The sequence below is a fragment of the Oryctolagus cuniculus genome, chromosome 19 (assembly GCF_964237555.1).
Source record: "Oryctolagus cuniculus chromosome 19, mOryCun1.1, whole genome shotgun sequence".
Lineage (NCBI taxonomy): Eukaryota > Metazoa > Chordata > Mammalia > Lagomorpha > Leporidae > Oryctolagus > Oryctolagus cuniculus.
The window spans coordinates 15669581-15690823 of record NC_091450.1 but is presented as its reverse complement, the minus strand read 5'-3'; the positions used below and the strand labels follow the sequence as shown (position 1 = coordinate 15690823).

The 21243-nt window shown below is 50.1% G+C and overlaps 2 protein-coding genes across 5 annotated transcripts in view; both read left to right on the top strand.

The window, feature by feature from the left end:
• DCTN5 (dynactin subunit 5) overlaps window positions 1-11963 on the top strand; it is a 29881-nt gene extending 17918 nt beyond the window's left edge. The window contains exons 6-7 of one of the 4 annotated variants that reach the window (XM_051847514.2): window positions 11045-11255; window positions 11818-11963. In XM_051847514.2, coding sequence (XP_051703474.1) covers window positions 11045-11211 — 167 coding nt within the window. In that variant the 3' untranslated portion in view covers window positions 11212-11255; window positions 11818-11963. Of the gene's footprint in view, window positions 1-1193; window positions 3437-11044 lie in introns of those variants that run through there. The other 3 variants (XM_008257889.4, XM_051847513.2, XM_002711825.5) reach the window with 3 other exon arrangements.
• A 141-nt stretch (window positions 11964-12104) lies between these two features.
• PLK1 (polo like kinase 1) overlaps window positions 12105-21243 on the top strand; it is a 14113-nt gene continuing 4974 nt past the window's right edge. Inside the window, exons 1-5 of the mRNA XM_002711849.5 lie at window positions 12105-15210; window positions 15787-15955; window positions 16610-16754; window positions 17614-17707; window positions 18933-19152. Of these exons, the coding sequence (XP_002711895.1) occupies window positions 14803-15210; window positions 15787-15955; window positions 16610-16754; window positions 17614-17707; window positions 18933-19152 (1036 nt within the window). The 5' untranslated portion in view covers window positions 12105-14802. The remainder of the gene's footprint in view (window positions 15211-15786; window positions 15956-16609; window positions 16755-17613; window positions 17708-18932; window positions 19153-21243) is intronic.

The window sequence follows — 21243 nt, the reverse complement described above, 5'->3', positions numbered from 1 at the left end:
GCCCAAGCACTTGGATTATTTTCTGCTGCTTTCCCAGGTACATTAGCAGGGAGCCGGATCAGAAGTGGAGCAGTCAGGTCTTGAACCAGTGTCCATATGGGATGCTGGCATTGTAGGCAGTAGCTTAACCCATTATGCCACACACTGGCCCCAAATTTTGTATTCTTTAAAACCTGTTTTCCTATTCTATCAGTTATATGTATATATTTGTATGTGTGTATACATATACACACACAAATATACAGTGCATATATGTGTTTATACATGTATATGAATGTGTATGTATGGGTATGTATATATGTATATTTGTATATTTATTCTCTACTCTTCTGAAACTTGCCTTTGCTTAATAATATATCTCAGGCATCTTTTCTTGTTAGTATGTAGAGATCTACCTTATTCTTTTCAACGTTTATAGATTTTTTCATTGTGTAAATGTACCATGGTGGATCTAGTTAGTATCCTGATATAATGGATCATTAGAAATTGTACCTGGTTTCTCACTACCAGAAAACAGAGCACACTGACATTCTTGTACATACATTGTACAATTGAACAAAATTTTCTGTGGGATAAGTTATTAGAAGGTGGATTGTCAGGTCACAAGATATGAACCTTGAAAGTCTCGCTGGCTGTTTCTAGAGTATCCTTCAGAACAGTTACACGAGTATACACTTCTACTCAGTCGGAGATGGCCTCTTCTGGAAATTCTTGGCTGATTTCCCCATTTCCTTTCTTTCTGTGGGTTTTTTTTGTTGTATTCCTTTCCATGATTTAGCTGTGTCTGGCATAGAACACTGGGTTCAGTTTAACTGTATGATACTTCAGGTTGCTTCCCTTGGCTGCTCAGCAGGACCGTGGCAGCTTCCTGGGAGTAGACAGCCTTTGTCTGGAATGACTCCAAAGAAATCAGGGATGCCTTAATCTCCACAGCACGCAATAATGCACTCACTTCTTTTACCAGGAATATTTCTCTTTATTTGGAGAACTGTATTTGTTTACTCCACACAGAAAATTCATCTCATCTAGAAGATATGATTGGTAGAATGTTATGTTACTACTGAAGGTGGAAAACCTAGTATTTAGATACTCACAGCTGAAAAAAAAAAAGGCTCTTTGGGGGCCAGGCAGAAGAAATTCGAGCTGCAGGCGCCCCTGTCTCCTCCTGGTTGACCGGGTCTTTCTTTCCCTAGGACTCTTCTCAGGGGAGCTCCCCGAGTGCACCCAGGAGCTGATGATTGACGTCACCAAGAGCTACTACCAGAAGTTTTTGCCCCTGACACAAGTCTAGTGTCTCTGCCTCATGTTTTGAGTTCGCTTGGGCTCTAAAATGAACTTGGGGACAAAGTCAGCTGGTGGCATCTACAAAGAGCTCTTTGACATCTTTTTTTTTTTTTTCTTAATTCTTCAGGATTTTTTCAACCCATCAAGGCTCTAAGCTCTCAAGAGTTTAATAACAGAATGTATGGAGGAGTTGTGGTCAGATGCTGTGCTTTGACCTTATCAATCAACAGTCATTTCATACCTTTATCTTTGGAACACAGAATCGCCTGTTCCCCATGCTGCAAGCCCTCAGCCCTGTGGATGGCAGGATCCTGCCTGCAGTGGGCCGTCGGGGCAGCAGCACCCTCCCCGCGTGGAGATTGTGTCACTGGCATGCTTCTCACGGCCACACCACTCACATACTTCCTCTCAGCAGCCCTGCTGCTGACGCTTGGCCGGTTACCATGATTGCTCACAACTCTGGGGGGAGATTGCGCCTCTTCAAAGACCAGATTCCTGTTGGCTATTACAACCTGAAGGGGGAGGGGACAGTTAGCATTTCTTTTCCCAAAATGACCTTAGCTGTGCCCGAATACTTTATAAAAGACTTGCTAGCATTCTGTTCTAGGGCCTTTGGCTTCCACTAAAAGGGCGGGCTCAGCACTGTAGTGTTTGCATTTTCGAAGTTCCAGACTTGAGCCTCCTGTGTGGGTGAATTAATCAGGTGGTCCTTCCTTGCCCAAGATGAAACCTGGGTGAATTCGCTTCCTGACTCGGAACCCTTCAGTGTGCCTGTGTCTGCCGTAAACCCCACAGTATATACAGGTATCCAAAATACCTATATGTAAGCCTCATCACATACGTACATGAGGGACAGTTAAGGTCATCTTACAGAACAAGTGAAGAGGAGTGAGTGAATGCCAGTGCCATTCTTACCATCACTTCCGGGTGATAGCAAAACCTTTCCTGGTTTTGCTCTGCCCTTCGGTTTAAAAGGAAAACTTAGAAGTGAGAGTGCAGAGAAGGTTGCCCTTGCTTCATGCTCCGATCTGCTCCAAGTGAATGGGTGCAGAACAGTGCAGCCTTGAGGCTTGGACTCTAGCAGGAGCCTTCTTGACTGAATTTCCAGTTGTAGGGTTTGTGAACACAGCTGTATCTAATCATCTCCACCAGTCGAATTCGGTACTCCTCTGGGTTGCCTTTTTTTTTTTTTTTTTTTTTTTTTAATGTTTGTACATTAAAAGAAGGATGCATGGAGCAGGTCATTTTAAGGTGATTACTCTCCACCTCCACGATGGCTGCTGCTGTCCATCAGGCACTTGACTGCATGCCTGGTGCAGTACTGTGGGCTTTACCTTCACTAGCCTGCTTATTTCTCACCATGACATGAATGGTATTCTCATGTCACAGAGGGGAAGAAAACTCAAAGGCATTAGATAACTTGTTCCAGTCCATACGGCGAAGAAGCAGCCCACTGTGTCTGTGTGGCTCCACAGCTTGGGTTCTTCACTGTGCCCTGGAAAGAAGAGATGGCCTTGCCCTTGGTGCACATCCAAGGTGCATCCCGTCTGATACGGGAAGTCTGTGTTGGCTACAATTTTGGGGTCATACCCCCCAGGTCGTTTCTTATTTTGTGTCTTCAAAAAAAGGAGAATCTCGGCATTGGCTGAATGTATTGGTCTTTGGCCTAACCTCTTGTTCACCTCAGAATTCTTCCAGGATATGTGCATAGCTTCCCGTCAGCCTGTATTTGAATGCCCCCAAAAGGAAGCTTTCCACTATATGCATCTGACGATCCATTTTGTCTATCAACTGGAAGTGAGAGGAAGAAGGATCATTTTTTTCTGAGGTTTTTTTAAAAAAATTCATTTCAAAAATTCTAAGTAATTCAAGTATATGATTTGCAAAATTCAACTAGTAAAGAAGAAAAATGAAACATTCCCAACGCCCAGTCCCACCCTGTACTTCCCGGAGGCAGCTTCTCAGTAGTTTTTTCCCAGCAACAAGGGATGGCAGCTTATGTATGTAGGGTTGTATACCTCAGCCTCTCATGCATATGGCGGGAGCATGGTTTTGTGTCATTCTACACCTTGATGCTTTTACTTTATGTATCTCAGAGGTTGTTCCATGTTAGCACTCATGCCTGATAAAGAATAGCAGCTGCAGACATTTAGAGTGCGTACCGGGTATTCTTCTCTGCTCCTTACATGTCTTAATTCCTTTAATCCTCTCTTAACTCTGTGGAAACTAGTTATTGGCCCCAAGAAACAGAGGATAAGTGAGTTGCCAAAGCTGCTTGGAGCTGAAGTGACAGTGAATCCAGACACTCTGGCTGCAGAGCCCATACTTCCAGGCACTGTACTGGAATCCCTCCGTGTTAGGCTTGTCATCACCCTGAATCGTGTCATCTGACAGCCTTCACAGCACAAGAAGTTAAGAAATGACAGATTTTGCTTTTGAAGCAGGCAGTGTGCTCCATTGTCTAGGAGCTGCAGTTGTGGTCTGACAGGTGAATTGGGAGCAAGCTTCCTGGGAAAAATGTACTGCATCATTAAATAACATCTTAAAATTTTGCACCATGTGGCCAACATTCAGTTGAGAAATTTGAAAGATAGATTTGACAAAAATCCAGTTGGAACTGTTTGTTGCAAGTGACAGAAATCCAGCTTAAGCCAATTTAGGCAAAAAAAGAGGCTTTATTGGTTTCCACAACAAATCACAGAAAAGACTAGCTTGAGCAGCAATGTGACGTGAATCATGGACAAGTTACTTAATCCCTCTGTGCCCTGGTACCCTAAGCCGTACAGTGGGAATAACAGTAGCACCTCAGAAAATTCGAGTAGATTAAACAACTGTAGGTAAACATTAAGGACAGTTCTTGGCACTTAGAAACAACCCCATGAGTAATAAGTTATTGTGGAACAATGAACTCTAAAAATCTCAGCCCCATCAGGGCCTTTTGACTTTTGTATCTTTTTCACCTTCACATTAGTAACGGTACAGACTGGGCTGCTGTCACAAAGGCACCACCAAAATGCAGTTGGCTCAGACAAGACAGAAGTTTATTTCTTTCTCCTAACAGTACACAGAGGGGCAGGTAGGCCAGAGATCAGCTGGTCCAAGGCAAGTAAGTGGCTGGACTCCACCATGTCATTAGGTACCTGACTTCCTACAGGTGGCTGCATTTACCTACAATGCAGACTATAAATCTAGACTCCAGTTGGCAACCAAAACTCTAAGGAAGAAAGTTCTCATAATAGAAAGGAGAAGGCGAGAATGGACCTTGGCAGACAGCAGGCAAACGCCAGCAGACCCCTGTGCTGGCTTCCTTTTCTCCTCCGGCAAGTGGGCTTTCTCCATGTGTGGGGGCATGTGTCCTGGCTTGGTGACCCTGAAAGAAAACTGTTCCCTTCCAGTTCTAATTGGGAAATCCAAGAGAAAGTTCTCAGCGGTTTCTTGTGAATTGCATGCCCTGTTGTGGCCAGAGGTGTTCGGCCCTGTTATTAAACTAATCTGGGTCATGACCTTTCCTGCATTCCCCTGGGTAGGGAAAGAGCGGTCTATACTGAAACAAGGTGCTGGGAAGGCAAAAACTATAGCTACTACAAACACTGGATGAGTCTAGAATTATGCGCTGATGTTGTTTGAAAGCGCATTAGCAGTCGTGTGTATCCTAGCAAAGGCTAGCTGGACTCCGTCTCCATGGTGGCTCTCACCCCTGGGACAGTCTGTCACCAGAGAATTGCTCTTATTTTTCCAGAGAAGTCTCTTTGTCTTGAGAATACAAGAAAAATGGACAGATGGGAAAGACCTTGAGATCCTTCCAAGGCTGAGGATGGGTGTTGGGGGGGGGGGGAGCAGTATTAGCTTATATATTTGAAAGGCCAGCCTGAGATGAGTCTTCAGGCTGGATCCCAGGACTTCTTGACTTTTGTACTTTGTGTTGTGGTCAGCACTTGTCTCTACTTCCCTCTGAGTTGGTCTTATTCTCAAGCCTCACGGTGTGACCTCATACTCCAGTTATTAGTGCAAAGAGCTCTCCTTCACTGACAAAACCCTTGGACATGGTTCTCATTTGTCCATACCAGTGAGATACCCAGCCTCAAGTTGTCACTGGGGTCAGGAAAGTGGAGTACACTGATTGGCTAGCCTGGGCATATACCCACATGGGCTGAGAGTCGGTGCCTGGTGGGGGTGATGGGGGATGGTGCTATCAGAGACAGGATGAATGGGCTTTAGACAGGAAATATGATCAAGGGCATGGTTTAGGCCTCTCTCCTTCCCCAGATGTCTTCACTTCTCTCTCCCTCCTGCCTACCCTTACCCCTGCCCAGTGTTTTCTTTACTCTTGGTCTTGGGATCTGAGCATGTTCCTGAAGAGGCATGTTTGAGCCTAGATTAGGGGGCAGAGGGAGCATGTTGCTTAGCCAAAGTGGGGTGTTCAACAAAGAGCCATGTGGAGGATGGTCTTCTATCTGGAACTGCTTCTTTAGGGTCCCCGTAGCACCTTATGGAGGGAGCCTTTGTCAGGGTGTAGATGGAGTTCCAGTTGTGTTCTTGTCTAAGCCCACACTGGCTGGGAGCTGCAGAGGAGCCAGGTGTGAGCCTGTGTGAGTTATCCAGCAGGTATGCCATGGGGTGACGGCTGGATATACAGTACCCCCCCCACACACACATACACCCATGCACACGTGCACACACACGCCAGCCGTAGTCCTGTTCCAGGTAAGGCTCATGCTCACTTTGCTGGATCCCTGGTGCACGGAGTAAGGTTGAATGATTGACTTGTGAGTCTCCTATTGACCAATTCTGTTTTGCATGGCTGCATGGATCCCTTGTGGTTGATTGGGATAAGTAGCGGCTTCTGAATTCGTCACTTCTGCATGAACCAGTTCACTCAGGACTTGTGCCCACAGTTCCTGTCTTAGTCACTGATGCATCTGAGCAGCAGCAGACTTGAGGTAACCAGACAAACTACTCCTAGTTGACACATCCTTGGAAGTTTCTCAGCTATCAAGAAGGGTGGCTAGCGAGGGCTTTTTTGATCTGTTCTGGCCAGTTAGTGCACAGAAGTGTTCCCCAGCCACATTCTGGGGCCTCAGCCATTCTCCCAAACAGATTGGCATCTGGCCAAGCTGCATGGTTGCTATGGGTAGTCAGAGCCAGCTGGCTGATTTCTTAGGGGTAGTTTCTGTGGAACTTCAAGGCAGAAATGGTACCAACAGTGTCGAGATCCTGAATCCAAAGACCGGGTTATTTTAGAACTGGTCTCAGCAAAATGCCAGTTCTCAGGAGCCCGTGGTCTCTGAAACACCTCTGAAGCCCCCAGCAATGAGGTTATGCTTTTTTTTTTTTTAAACAGTCAGAGTTAGAGAGAGAGAGTGAAAGGTCTTCCTTCCGTTGGTTCACCCCCCAAATGGCCGCTATGGATCTTAGCAGCTTGCTTAACAGAGTTCTCTGATGGAGGCCTGAGGAGCCCATTTTGAGTCACGACACTGGTGTGAAGAGTATGGGCACGCCCAGCTCTGCCGCTTCCTGCCCTTGAGACTTTGGGCAGGTTATCTCACTTCATGGAAAGCCTGCCTTCCCAGCCATAGAAGAGGGGAGATGGGTAGGGTTATTATGAGGATTACAATACATTCATACACACAGAGCATGAGCACTGGCTCAGTTACAGGAAGCACTCAGTAAGTGGTAGTTTTATTACTGCTTGTAGGAAGCGGTATACTGAGCAAAACCCCTTATGGTATATGCATTCTGATATATTTTTTTAAAGTTTAAAATAAAATTAAGCATATCTTTGCCCTTATAATCAGTCCTCCACAAAGAAGAGATGAAGAAAAGAAAGTGTTCTTTTTTTTTTTTTTTTTTTTTTTTTTTTTTTTTTTTTTGACAGGCAGAGTGGACAGTGAGAGAGAGAGACAGAGAGAGAAAGGTCTTCCTTTGCCGCTGGTTCACCCTCCAATGGCCGCCGCTGCAGCCGGCGCACCGCGCTGATCCTGGCAGGAGCCAGGAGCCAGGTGCTTTTTCCTGGTCTCCCATGGGGTGCAGGGCCCAAGCACCTGGGCCATCCTCCACTGCACTCCCTGGCCATAGCAGAGAGCTGGCCTGGAAGAGGGGCAACCGGGACAGAATCCGGCGCCCCAACCGGGACTAGAACCCGGTGTGCCGGCGCCGCAAGGTGGAGGATTAGCCTATTGAGCCACGGCGCCGGCTCGAAAAGAAAGTGTTCTTTCTTGGTTTGCATCTACGGGGTGCCGCTGTTGAAAGTGCAGGGATTTTTACAAACTATTTTACAGAGGATGGAACTGACCCTCAGAAAGGCTAAGTACAAAGGCCCACACCACACAGCTAATAAATGTCTGAGCCAGAATCAAAGCCACCTCTTCTCTGGTGCCAAGTCCGTGCTTTACACAGCTCCTGTATCTTTGGTTCCTGGCTCTGAACTTGCTGCCCAGGCCATTCTTTGCCTCTGCAGTTTTCGCTGGCCAGTCAGCCCAGCCTGCTTTCATTGTGTCCCCTGACTGTGACTGTGAAGTAAGAGGAACTGTATGTGGGCCGGCGCCACAGCTCACTAGGCTAATCCTCTGCCTTGCGACGCTGGCACACCGGGTTCTAGTCCTGGTTGGGGTGCCGGATTCTGTTCCGGTTGCTCCTCTTCCAGGCCAGCTCTCTGCTGTGGCCCGGGAGTGCAGTGGAGGATGGCCCAAGTGCTTGGGCCCTGCACCTGCATGGGAGACCAGGAGAAGCACCTGGCTTCGGATCACCACAGCAGCCATGGGGGGTGAACCAACGGAAAAAAGGAAGACCTTTCTCTCTGTCTCTCTCTCTCACTGTCCACTCTGCCTGTTAAAAAAAAAAAAAAAGAGAGAGAGAGAGGAACTGACATGACATGTTGCTTCCTGAGCCCAGCAAATGGATTTGCCTGTGTCTCACAATCCCCTGGGCACCATGCAAATGGATCATGCCAATGAAACTCCTCCAGGAAGAGAGACATAGGAATGAAATCCATGTTCTGTTTGCCTTTCCTTCTTGGGCCTGAGCCTCAGCCCATGGTTGTCTTGATTCTCCAGCCTCGTTTCCTTTGAGCCGCATCCATCTCAGCTTCTCACAGACACCACAGCTTTTGATTTTCCACGGGAGCAGCAAGAGCCCGGAGGGGGGAGGATAAGGACCTAGAGAAGGCCCAGGAACTGGAAAGCCCTGTTGGAGACTCAGCTGCCTGGGAATAGGCACAGGCTCTTTATTTCAGTAATCAGAACAACAGCAGCTGATTTTTTTTTTTTTTTTTTTTTTTTTGACAGGCAGAGTGGATAGTGAGAGAGAAAGAGAGGAAGGTCTTCCTTTGCCGATGGTTCACCATTCAATGGCCGCTGCGGCCGGCGCACCGCGCTGATCTGAAGCCAGGAGCCAGGTGCTTCTCCTGGTCTCCCATGGGGTGCAGGGCCCAAGGACTTGGGCCATCCTCCACTGCACTCCCGGGCCACAGCAGAGAGCTGGCCTGGAAGAGGAGCAACCGGAACAGAATCCAGTGCCCCGACCGGGACTAGAACCCGGTGTGCCAGCGCCGCAAGGCAGAGGATTAGCCCATTGAGCCACGGCACCGGCCCAGTTGATGTTAACCATATGCCTGATACCATGGAAAATGCTGTCCTCATAGAAACTTCACGGGAACCTCAGGCAGCCTAGACAGAATCTTACCTAGGAGATGGGCACTGTATTGATCCCCATTTGATAGACGTAGAAATTGAGGGCACAGAGAGGTTAAGTAACTTGTCCAGCGTCACATAGGTTGGCGTTAGAACCCAGGGTTCTTTAGTCCATGAGTTTAACTGATAGGTCCTGTTGCTTTTTGGTAGGGAATGAATGATCTTCTGGTGAATAAAAAAGTCTGGGATTTAAGGCCTGGCCAAACAATGAAGGCCCAGAGAGGCAGTATCCAGGTGGTCATGCTTGGGGGGCAGCTGAGTTGGGTTGAAACTGCAGCTGTACCACCTCCTGGGCACATAGCCCCGGGCAAGAAACCTAATCCAGAAGTGCCTGTTTGCCCATCTACAGAATGGGGATAGCGGTCCTTCTGTGCTTGGGCCATGGTGAGGCTGAAATGGATGAGATCATATCTGCATAGCTGTTAGCCCTGAGCCTGGCACGCACAAGTGGGCCTAAGGATGAACTGCTATGTTACTGTTACTGATGCCGTGCAGAGAGAGTGTGCCAGTGTGCCTGACTGCAGCCCCCGACCCTGACACTTCGGGCTGACGAGGATAAGGGAGACTGTGAACAAACACAGCTAGTGAAGGGCATGGAGGAATTAGGGTCATTTTCTTCAGTGCTTCATTGTTGGGTAAATGTTTCTAAATGGAATAAAACATACATGCAGTGGAAGCTCAGCAGGCCTTTAGACACACCATTCCATTGCTTTAAAAATCCTGTGATTTGCCAGCCTTAGGGAGTTGTTGCGGGAGAGAGCTTGGCAGAAAGTCAACATTGCAGGCATGAAATGTGAGCCCAGTAAATGATGGCGGTCTTGTTAAGGAGTTGAGTAAATTAGCAACAAGAAAAAAGGGACTTTGTAAAAAAAAAAATGACTGTATTTTGTGGCTTATTGCCTCTGGATATACGATAAAATTGATTTAAAATATACTTATAATTGTCTAAGGACTAGAACAGTGGTCCTAATCAAAATGAGCCATAAATGTATTAAATCAAATTTAAAAGTTGTACTTGCTTTTTGCCACCATGGATAGGTTAGAATTTAAATTAAATTCTTTGAGTATTGGAACCCAGATAAGTACCCGTAATTGATATTTTTTGTTATGATTTGTGTCCATTTAAGCATCTAGGCTAGAAAGACAGAGACTATGTGAAAAGAGGCACTATCTGGATAGACCTACACATTTGGAATTTGAAAAAGCAGTTAATTTGCTATTGTGCTCCTATTGAAATCATATGTGTGACCTTTGAGGCTGACAAGTTTTTAGTCTGATGTGCATGTTTGAGTGGGTTTGATCAGACTTGAAACAAGATGCCCTGCTTGTCACTGGACGTGGACCACAGCTGCCTGGCACTGCGACAGGCCTTTGCTGCTGCTGCCGCCAAAGGGAAGCAGCTGGCTGTGTGGAGCCCCTGCCCCACCGCTCCTGATGGCCTGGCCTGCACTCGAAGCTAAAACTCGCCAGTGTCTTTTGTCAGCTGTTTTTTTTTTTTTTCTTTTTTAAAGATTTTATTTATTTATTTGAAAGTCAGAGTTACACAGAGAGAGAAGGAGAAGCAGAGAGAGAGAGAGGTCCTCCATCCTCTGGTTCATTCCCCAGATGGCCACAACGGCCAGAGCAGCGCCGATCAGGAGCCAGGAGCTTCTTCCAGGTCTCCCACGTGGGTGCAGGGGCCCAAGGACTTGGGCCATCTTCCACTACTTTCCCAGGCCACAGCAGAGAGCTGGATCAGAAGTGGAGCAGCCGGTCTCAAACCAGTGCCTGTATGGGATGCTGGCACTGCAGGCGGCGGCTTTACCCGCTATGCCACAGCACTGGCCCCATATTGTCAGCTGTTTGAGCCACAAATGAGCTATGCTGAGCTGAAAGCAGGCGCCAGCTCAATGAACAGGACTCAGACCCTGGGACCACTGGTGATTTAGGGCCCCCTCCATGGGGCCCTGAATCTGAAGACATCTGGATGCTGGCTGAACCATCTGCTTGGCACACAAGTGCCCACAGGAAGGGGCTTCTCTGACAGGAACGCCTACAATCAAACTGCTGATCAGCTGCTGTCTCTGCTGCAGAGGCTGATTGCATTCCTGAAGTCAGATCTGTGCTGAAAGTCACCAGCTGGGAAAGGCACGTCACTGAGACTGTCACCTTTGTGCCTGCTTCGACAGTGCTGCTGTTTGTTGGCTCAGGCTCAGCTTTCGGGATTAGTTGCAGCTCACGACATTACCTGATAGTCTAACTCTGCTTCCCTTCACTTTTCTCGAGTACACACAGCCAAATGAGGTAGGTTGATAAAATGTTACTGTCCCCAGAAAGGGCTTGGTCTTTTCCAGCCTGTACATTGGGTAGACAGGACAAAAACAGAGGACAGTGATATACACTAATTTGTAAATTTCTGAAAATTTAGAATTTTATCCTCTACTAGTCTGCTAGGGTTACCGTAATGAAATACCAGAAACTGAGTGGCGTAAACAATAGGAATTTATTTTCTTACTATTCTGGAGGCTGGGGGTCCAAGAGCAAGGTGACAACAGGTTTGATTTTTCCTGAAGCCTCTCTCCCCGGCTCACAGATGGCTGCCTTCCTGCTGTGTCCTCCCAGAGTCCCTCTGTGTGTGTGTCTCTGCGTCTTATCACCCCTTTCTATAAGGCCACCAGTCCTATTGGATTAGTGCCCACCCTAACAACCCCATTTCAACTTCATCTCCGCTCTAAAAGCCTATCTCCAAACACAGTCGCATTCTGAAGTACCAGTGATTAGGGCTTCAACAAGTGGATTTTGGGGGATACACCCCATAGCATCCTTACAAGCTCCTGACTGTGTCTTTCTATTACGTTGTGTACAGATCTGTATCTGCAAAGCTGTCTTTGTACCTCCTGTATACAACTCTTCCATACAAAAGGCCTAAAAAATGATTGAAAGAATGTAAAGTTAGGATTGTTGAAGAGGACTAATTTTGTAACATTGGAGAAATAAAAACCTGGCACCTGAGGAGGCCTGATACTTGTTCTTGAGAACTATTCCTGAAAACCTTCCCCTCTTCCTGAAGGGTAAGTTCCCCGCGCTGCCTTTCCACCTGTTGGAGTGCTTGGGGTTCAGACGGCGGACAGTGGGGGAGGGGAGGGCTCCAGCACTTTGTATACCAAACACCTTCGCTTGCCATCCACACTGACGAGTAGGATAAACTTGTGTCGTGAACAGGCAAAACTGGGACTCACTGCCTTCAGGAAGTTCCTCAGAAACCAAGCACTCTGGGAACTTTTCTGATGGGCCTGAAAACATGGTAGGAGTCCACAGGGGGGCCCCTTGTTAACCTGTTGTGCCTGATTTATGTCCTGCCCTCATTTTGTAAAGGCGTTGTATCCAGGGGTGCCACCTGGGCCTCTGGGGTTGTACTTGTCTATGTGACCCTGACTGCCCTGACCCTGCACCAGCCCTGGAAGGGCTTCAACCTGCTGGCCAGAGTCCTGCCGTGCCTGAACTGACGCCTCAGGTCAGTTAGCATGGTTTACATCACCCAAGGCGGAGGCCACCTGGCTTTCTGAGATGGACTTCTGCAGTTATGGGAGTGATGGGAACCGGCTAAACTTCAGACCCGTAGCAGGCGTGACTGAAACCACAGTGCAGGACGGTCTTGCCTCTTCACACGCAGTCTTACTGGTAATTTTTCTGTGAAGAAGCCTCAGCCCAGAGGGTGAGTGGTGCAGAAGTTAATAGAGAGGTGATAAGCATTAACGGAGCAGGCTGCGGCTGGCTCCCCTTCCGAAGGTCTGTTTGCAAGGTTGACCCTGGGCTGCTGTCTGGGAGCTTAGATTTCAGGTAGGTTCTCACCGCTCCTGCGTGCCGTACACCTGCTTCTCCTGAGAGTCTGGAGTTCTGATAGGTGTTAGGCAGAGGCCAACATCATGACCAGCACCCAGTGAAAATTGTAGGTAGTCCCAACTCATTGCTGGAAGAAGTCAGGGTGTCCTTTGTGACTACGCTGGGAAATGACTGGGAAACTCACACCTGGGTTCCTCTGGACTTCGCTCCGTGTGTCTTTTTCCTTTGCTGCTTTTATTCCTAGCCTTTCGCTGAACTAACTCACAGCTGTGAGTTCAAGTGTGTGCTCCGTCCTGCGACTGTCCTAGTGAATCATCTAACTGAGGGGTGGTTAGGGCACAAGGAGGGCTTCTTGGGTGTTGGTGGGGTTCTCGTTCTCAGTCTGAGTGTTGTTTACATGGGGCATGTTTACAGTTTGTGAAAATGTGCCGCTAGGATGTGAAAATTGTCCTGTGGAGTCTTCCAAATATTAGTGAAAAGCTAAAATAGAGTACACTTGATGGGGATTTTTAAAAAAATGATGATTAAAAGCAAAAACCCTTGCTTTTACTCAGCAACCATTTCGGTAATACCCGCACCAGCCACGCATGCTGCACTGCCAGTTGGCATGAGGTGCTGTCTTCGTTGCACCAGCCTAAGTGGGGGCCTGGTCAGGAGGAGCTTGTGCTCTGATTGTCGCTACTCAGAGACCGTCCACCTTCGTGTTCTGCTGTCCCAGGGTTGTCAGTCAAGGGCCTTCGGAATGGGCGCAGGCGGGAGCTGGGTGCTGTGGCAGACTGGGAGGGTTGGTCAGTCCAGAGTGGTTGGCACCTCGGATTATTTCAGAAAAAGCCACAAATCTGAATTTTTGTGTGAGCCACCTTTATTTATTTTTTTTTGTAACTGTATTTATTTTGCCTAATTTGAAAGGCAGAGAGAGAGAAAGAGAGATTCTCTATCCTCTGTTCACTCCCCGCATGTCCACAACAGCCAGAGCTAGGCCAAGCCAGAGCCAGAAGCCAGGGACTCAAGTAGCTGAGCGGTGACCTGTGGCCTCCCAGGGTGTGCATTAGCGGGAAGCTGGACTGAAGCAGAGGTGGGACTTGAAGCCAGGCACTTTGACAGGGAATGCAAGTGTCCCCAAGCCCAGCTTGAGCTCTCTTTGCTGTGAATGAATTCAAATTTTCAAAGTGGAAAACCACACCAAACAGCCTGCAGCTCAGCTGTGGCTGTGACCTGCCCGTCTCTAGGCATTCTCCCAGCCAGCCTCCCTCTCCCGCGTCCTCTATTTTAGGCACTTGGGAAGGCGAGCCAGGCAGCTTTCCCGCGTCCCGTAGCGGGCTCCAGTGTGTGTAGGAATCACCTGGGCAGATTCTGACCTGGGAGAGCTGGAGCAGGCCTGAAGCTCCAGGTGATGGTGATGCTGCTGGCTCCTGGACGGTGCTTTGAGCGGCGTTGCTGTGTAATGCAGAGCCCTGGAGGGGACCAGAGGCGTCCCGTGAAGGTGCCTGCTTTCACTTAGATTCCAGTTTATTCGGGGTGGCTCGCCCGAGGGCCCGGGGCAGGCAGGCGGCTGCCCTGCAGGTCAGCTGTGGCTCTCTTAAACTGCCTCTAGGCGCTGCGGGGTCTCTACTCTTGGGAAAAACTTGCCCGAGGGAGCGTGTGAACCGCAGGAGCGGCCCGGCTCCCCAGTAAGGGAGAAGCCCTGAACGAATTCCCCTCTACCCGGGGCTGGGGCTCGGCCTCCCCAGGCCGGGGACGCTTTCCCAGGAGAGCCCACGTGTCTACCGTCGGCGCCTTGCTGTCAATCAAGTGTTTTCCTGCCCGGGTCCGGGCTGACGGGCGGGCGGTGCGGAGCGCTCCCATGGTCCCGCGCGGCGGGCGGGTTTGGATTTTAAATCCCCGCGGCCAATCAGTGGCGCGCAGGCTGTTGTAACGTTCCCAGCGCCGCGTTTGAATTCGGGGAGGAGCAGTGCGGTGCAGAGCCTCTGCCCCGACCCTGCCAGGTCCGCCGAGCAGCCCCGGGAGCATGAGTGCAGCGCTGAGTGCAGCAAAGCTGGCGCGGGCGCCGGCCGACCCAGGGAAGGCTGGCGGCCCCGGAGTGGCAGCTCCCGGAGCACCGGCAGCTGCTCCGCCGGCCAAAGAGATCCCCGAGGTCCTGGTGGACCCACGCAGCCGGCGGCGCTATGTGCGGGGCCGCTTTCTGGGCAAGGGCGGCTTCGCCAAATGCTTCGAGATCTCCGATGCGGACACCAAGGAGGTGTTCGCCGGCAAGATCGTGCCCAAGTCTCTGCTGCTCAAGCCGCACCAGAAGGAGAAAATGTCCATGGAGATCTCCATTCACCGCAGCCTGGCCCACCAGCACGTCGTCGGCTTCCACGGCTTTTTCGAGGACAGCGACTTCGTGTTCGTGGTGTTGGAGCTCTGCCGCCGCAGGGTGAGTGCATCGCCAAGGCGCTGGAGCTGCTGGGGGGCCTGGGCTTGGGGGGCCCAGCTCTGGAGCTGCAGGCAAAGGGGCGGGCGCACGGGACGTGGGATTGCTGGGGAAGGGAGTTCCGGTTAAATGGAGCCTGGGGCAGGTCGCTGCTGGGGAAAGCAGCTCCCGGACGCCAGGTGTTTGGAGTGTGTGAGGAGGGAGGTGGGCGGGTAATGGACGCTAGGGCCCTGAGGTTGCAAAAGGGGGGAGTCCCGGGTTGGTGGTGCCTTGGAGCGGGAGCTTCCGGAGTGGGGCTGCTCGGGGAGGGGGAGGTTGGAGCCAGGCTCTGGAGCTTCCGGGAGGAGAGCGGTCGGGAGAGGCGGCCTGGGGAGGGAAGGCTGGGAGCTCCGAGAGGAGTCCCAGGGCAGGGGGCAGTTGTCCCGGAGAGAGGATTTGGGGAGGGAGAGAAATCTGCCGAGATCCCTCTCATGCCCCCGGGGTCCAGGCCTAGGGCCTCTGGCAGCCTTTACCTAAAGCAGGCTTTCTGCTTCCCGGGGACCTCAATGCCACCCACTCCCCCATGGCTCCCCCTCCCAGTCTCTCCTGGAGCTGCACAAGAGGAGGAAAGCGCTGACGGAGCCCGAGGCCCGCTACTACCTGCGGCAGATCGTCCTTGGCTGCCAGTACCTGCACCGAAACCGGGTCATCCACCGGGACCTCAAACTGGGGAACCTCTTCCTGAATGAGGACCTGGAGGTGAAAATAGGTGAGGCCCTGGGCCTGCAGGGCGCTTTACCACCCCAGGAGGTTGGGGGGAGGACGGGGGAGTGGTCCCTCCAGAACTCTCTTTAGTTAAGGTGCCACAGGCTATTCCCATACCTGCAATGCATTAGTTTTGTATCCCAACACAGCATTAAAGAAGAAAAAAAAGAATTTGAGCTTTTATTTTGGGAGACCCTACATAAAAGTTGGGGCTTGGGGCTCTTTGTAAGCAGTCAGAAGCTCCAGCAATACCCTCAGGTGACCCTTGGCTGGGCAGAGAAGGGGCTGCCCCATTTAGACTCCCTCTGGTTTGCCACAGTCTCCACCACGCCCTATTACTTCTCCACACACTTGGCAAGTAGCATTCTTGGAGGCTATGTGCTTGACCTCAGGGGTCATTTGAGTTTTGCTCTCCCTGTCGATTCACTTTCAGAAGATTAGCCTTCCTTCTAAGGGAAAGGGCAGGAAGGGTTCCTGGGAGGCCCCTCCGTGGGAACATCATGGTGGGACAATTCCTGGCAAGCCTTGATGTATAGGGGAGCAGGGACTTGTGGGATCAAATGGACATAGTTCTGGATGATCAGACCTGATCCAGCTGTCTGCCTGGACAGACCGCAGAGAAGGGCATCTGAATATGGCCTTCTTCCCTCTGTCCCAGGGGATTTTGGGCTGGCAACCAAAGTTGAATATGACGGAGAACGGAAGAAGACGCTGTGTGGGACTCCCAACTACATAGCTCCCGAGGTGCTGAGCAAGAAAGGGCACAGTTTCGAGGTGGACGTGTGGTCCATCGGCTGCATCATGTAAGTGGGGAGTTGTCTCAGGACCTGTGGGGCCCCCCTGCCTGAGAGAAAGGCTGCTTAGCAGGATAGCTTGCCCCCAGACAAGGCCATGTCGTTGTCACTCTGTATTGCGTAGGATTTCTGTGGCCTGGGCTGTGGGCCCCTCAGGAAGGTCTCCATGACCTTGCTGTAGCCCGGTGCTGCCTGAAGTGTGATCGCCAGGCCAGCAGCAGCGTCACCTGGGAACTTGTTGGAAGTGCAGAATCTCAGAACCCAGACTGCTGCCTGGAACGGAACCTGGATTTAAGCAGACCTTTGCGAGGTTCCTGTGCACAGCATAGCACAGAAACACGGAACGGCGTGGCGGGGAGGTTTTAGGCCAGGAGTGTGGCAGGAGCAGGTACCTGTGATCCGCCTGGATCAAGACCCCCAGAGCGGGTTGGTGGTGGGCAGAGGCTTGGACCTTTTGGGGTGTTAGCTTTTTTGTTGTTGCCGACCCGGGTCCTGGAGTTAGACATGAATTATAGCAGTGGATTTCACCTTTTCACGGGAAATCTTCAAGCTTCCATACTACTGAACACGGCGCTGCTTCGGCAGGAACAGGAAGTGCACCCATTGTGAGCTATTCTGGGTGGCTGGCAGCCTCTGAGGCCCAGATGGCCGTAGGCTGTAGCTGGAAATAATCACTGCCCCATAGGACTCAGGTCTCCCCCAAAAGCTCATCCCAGCCTGTGTCCTGGCTCTGGGGCTCTTGTCTTGAGGGACCTGAGTCCGTGAGTGTCCAGGGGATGCGTGCCCCTTCTTCTGCACCTATGGCGATTCCTCATACATGTGGGTTTTACTTGGGAGGCTTGAGCCAAATCCCACCTTGTGCTTACAGGTATACCTTGTTAGTGGGCAAACCACCTTTTGAGACTTCTTGCCTAAAAGAGACCTACCTCCGGATTAAGAAGAATGAATACAGCATTCCTAAGGTGACTAATGATACTTTAACTGTATTTTTCCCCAAAAGCTATTTACTGAGCCCCGCTGGGTCCTGAGAACTTAGAGAGGTGAACCCCATAACTTTAAATGGTCTGAAATTGCATACAGAATCTGAAACATTATATTTTTTTTTTGCTAGAGGGGAGCATTTGTAGATTCTTGAAGGTTGAGTGAATAACCCAAAAGATGTGTAAGGAGGAGCCGAGGAGAAGAGAGGGAAGAAGTGGGGGGCAGAAGTGCTGACAGTGTAGGAAATGGATTGTCTTCATTCGATCACGTTGGGCAGGTTGCCTGAATCTTCTGAACCGTAGTTTTCCACCTGCTTCTGGAGTGGCTGGCACACACCAGGTACTCAGAGACTCCGTGAGCTTCTCCCAACCACTGGCACCAACGCGTTTTTACAGAACGGCCCGCTTCTGCAGAGGCCTGGTACACTGCCGGTTTCCAGTTTGCGGCTCTTGGCATATGTGAAGCCAAGTGCTCTGACTGTGGGAGGACAGAGGAGTGACGGCCTCAGAGGGTCAGACTGCGGTCAGACGTGGGGTTGGTGCTGGCTCCTGTCACTCCCGAGCTAGATGGGTATCCTTAGGCAAGGCCCCCACCCTCTCCGTGCCTCAGCCCCCTCTGTAGAGGAAGGCAGACAGACATCCCTGCCCTTAGGTGCGGTGTGTGTGAGGTCCACGAGAGTTAGTGAACAGCAAGCGCTGAGAACACTGCCCCGGCGCATAGTGCGTGCAGAGCCAGTGCCAGGCTGTGGCTGCCCCAGCCTGTGCGAGGACAAGCCCATCGAGGCTTCTGAGCAGGGCCCCAAGCTTGGTGCTCACCGTCCTTTTACAGATGCGGCCCCAAAGGCCCTACAAAGCGCAGGTTGCTTGTCGTAGCTGAGATGAGGGCAAAACGGTGTTTAAACAGGTGCAAGACCTCAAAGCCTGTGTCCTCAAGGCGCTGCAGTGGAGACGAGCAACTTTAGGTGTGCAAGGGCAAGTCTGGGGGAAAACAGCTTAATCTGGAGTTCCAAGAGGGAAGAAACGTGATCCTTCTCACTCGTCAGCTCCGTGAGGTCGATAAGGGGGAGCTTGGCGATGTTCTTAGTTGTGGAACCATGGCTTACTTGAGACCCGGAGCTGCCCTGTGGGCTGTGGTCCCGCTATGACAGCACTGCTGTCCCAGTCCACGGCCACGCCCGGCTCAGGGCTTTCTCTGTCTCTGCTCCAGCACATCAACCCTGTGGCTGCGTCCCTCATCCAGAAGATGCTGCAGACAGACCCCTCTGCCCGCCCGACCATTAACGAGCTGCTCAGTGACGAGTTCTTCACTTCCGGCTACATCCCTGCCCGGCTGCCCATCACTTGCCTCACCATTCCACCCAGGTTCTCAATCGCTCCCAGCAGCCTGGACCCCAGCAGCCGGAAGCCTCTCACCGTCCTTAATAAAGGTAAAGCAAGGGGAGGGTCAGACACAGAACCCCAGAGAGAACCGAGGCCCCTAATATCACTTCTTCATGCTTCATTGAAGGAGACAGGAACAGTTTCAAATACACACCCTGAGCAGGCTGTGGGAGCCTCCAGGTCCCCACCATCTGAGCAGTCACACCTGCCCTGCGGAGCCTTCCCTGTTTCTCTGATATATTCTTAAAGTTAACCTCAGACATCTTGCCATTGTACCCATAACTTCAGTATGCGGCTTCGATTTTCTTAGGAAAATCTAACGTCACGTGCCATTACCTAGGTTGTCATTTCCTCTGGGTCTCTTCTATAGGACAGAGTCAGGAAATACTTACTTTAAAGGGGGACATCTGGGTGTATGATAATGTTTGCGATTCCCTTTTTCGTAGCATTTTATTTTGCTATTATTTCAAGGTTAAAAAAAGGTGGAAGAACAAACAGGAAGCTCCTCTTCCGTCTACCCTGTTCCCTAGATCCACCAGTTGCCATTTTTTTTTTACATTTACTTTTATCTTCTTCCTCTACCTCCCACGTATACTGCACATGAGGGTACTTCAAAAAGTTAATGGGAAAAAAATGGAATTAGAAGTTTATTTTGGTGCGAAGTTGAACCTGTAGTTTTTCATAATACAGGTTTTTCCATTAACTTTTTGAAGACATCATTCATTTGCATTGCATGCACACAGAATTGTTTAAAAGTAAGTTGTGTATGTAAGTATTCCATTCTTACCCTTAATACTTCAGTGTGTATTTCCTAAAAACAAAGATTATTTTATATAACCACAGTGCATAACAGTTATCAAGCTCAAGAAATTTAACATGGATACAATATAGTTTTAGAGCAATCTTCTTTTTAAAATATAGACTTATTTATTTTATTTGAAAGAGTTACAGGAGGAGAGAGAGATCTTCCATCAGCTTGTTCACTCCCCAGATGGCTGCCATGGCCAGGGTTGGGCCAGGCCGAAGCCAGGAGCCAGGAGGTTCATCTGAGTCTCCCATGTGGGTACTGGGGCCTGAGGACTTAGGCCATCTTCCACTGCTTTCCCAGGTGCAATATCAGGGAGCTGGATCGGAAGTGGAGCAGCTGGGACTAGAACCAGCGCCCATATGGGATGTCGGCACTGCAGGCTGCAGCTTAACCCGCCACGCCACAGTGCTGGCTCCAAAGATATGTTGTTTTGTTTTTTTTTTTTAAAGTAGCTTGAAATACTTCCTCTAGGTGTATCTCAGTTTGATAGACAACTTAAGTTCATTTGTTTGTTAGTTTTCAATATTTAGGGATTACTTTCTAGAATTTTATTGTAGAATAACTTTAGGCTTATACAGAAATTCTAAAAGATAATAGCAATTGCAGAGAGAGTTCCCATATACCCTTCCCTTGGCTTCCCGCGCATCAGCGTGTTGTGTAACCACAGAGAAGGACTAAAACACAGGGCAGTATCTTTTCTTTTTCTTTTTTGAATTCTACTTTTCACTTTGTAAATTTTTTTTTAAGATTTATTTGTTTTACTTGAAAGTTAGAGTTATGCAGAGAGAGAGAAGGAGAGGCAGAGAGAGAGAGAGAGAGAGAGAGGTCTTCCATCTGCTGCTTCACTCTCCAGTTGGCCACAATGGCCGGAGCTGTACCGATGCAAAGCCAGGAGCTCCCCGCTTCCCGGGTCTCCCACGCGGGTGCAGGGGCCCAAGGGCTCAGGCCATCTTCCACCACCTTCCCAGGCTATAGCAGAGAGCTGGATAGGAGGTGGAGCAGGCGGCAGCTTCACTGCTCCCCCTCAGCGTCGGCCCCGGTAGTTTCACACTCCAGGCTGTCTTGGGCCCTCGTCAGGTTTTCCACTTCCGCTCTTTCTGTGGATTTGGAGTTCCTCGCGCTCACACTGAGGTTCTAGACTTTGGGGGAGTGCAGCAGAAGTGATGCGCCCTTCTCCGTGGACTCTGGTTTGTTTCGTGGGTTTTTTTTTTTTTTTTTGGACAGGCAGAGTTAGAGAGAAAGGTCTTCCTTCCATTGGTTCACCCCCCAAATGGCCACTACGGCCGGTGCGCTGCACCGATCCAAAGCCAGGAGCCAGGTGCTTCCTCCT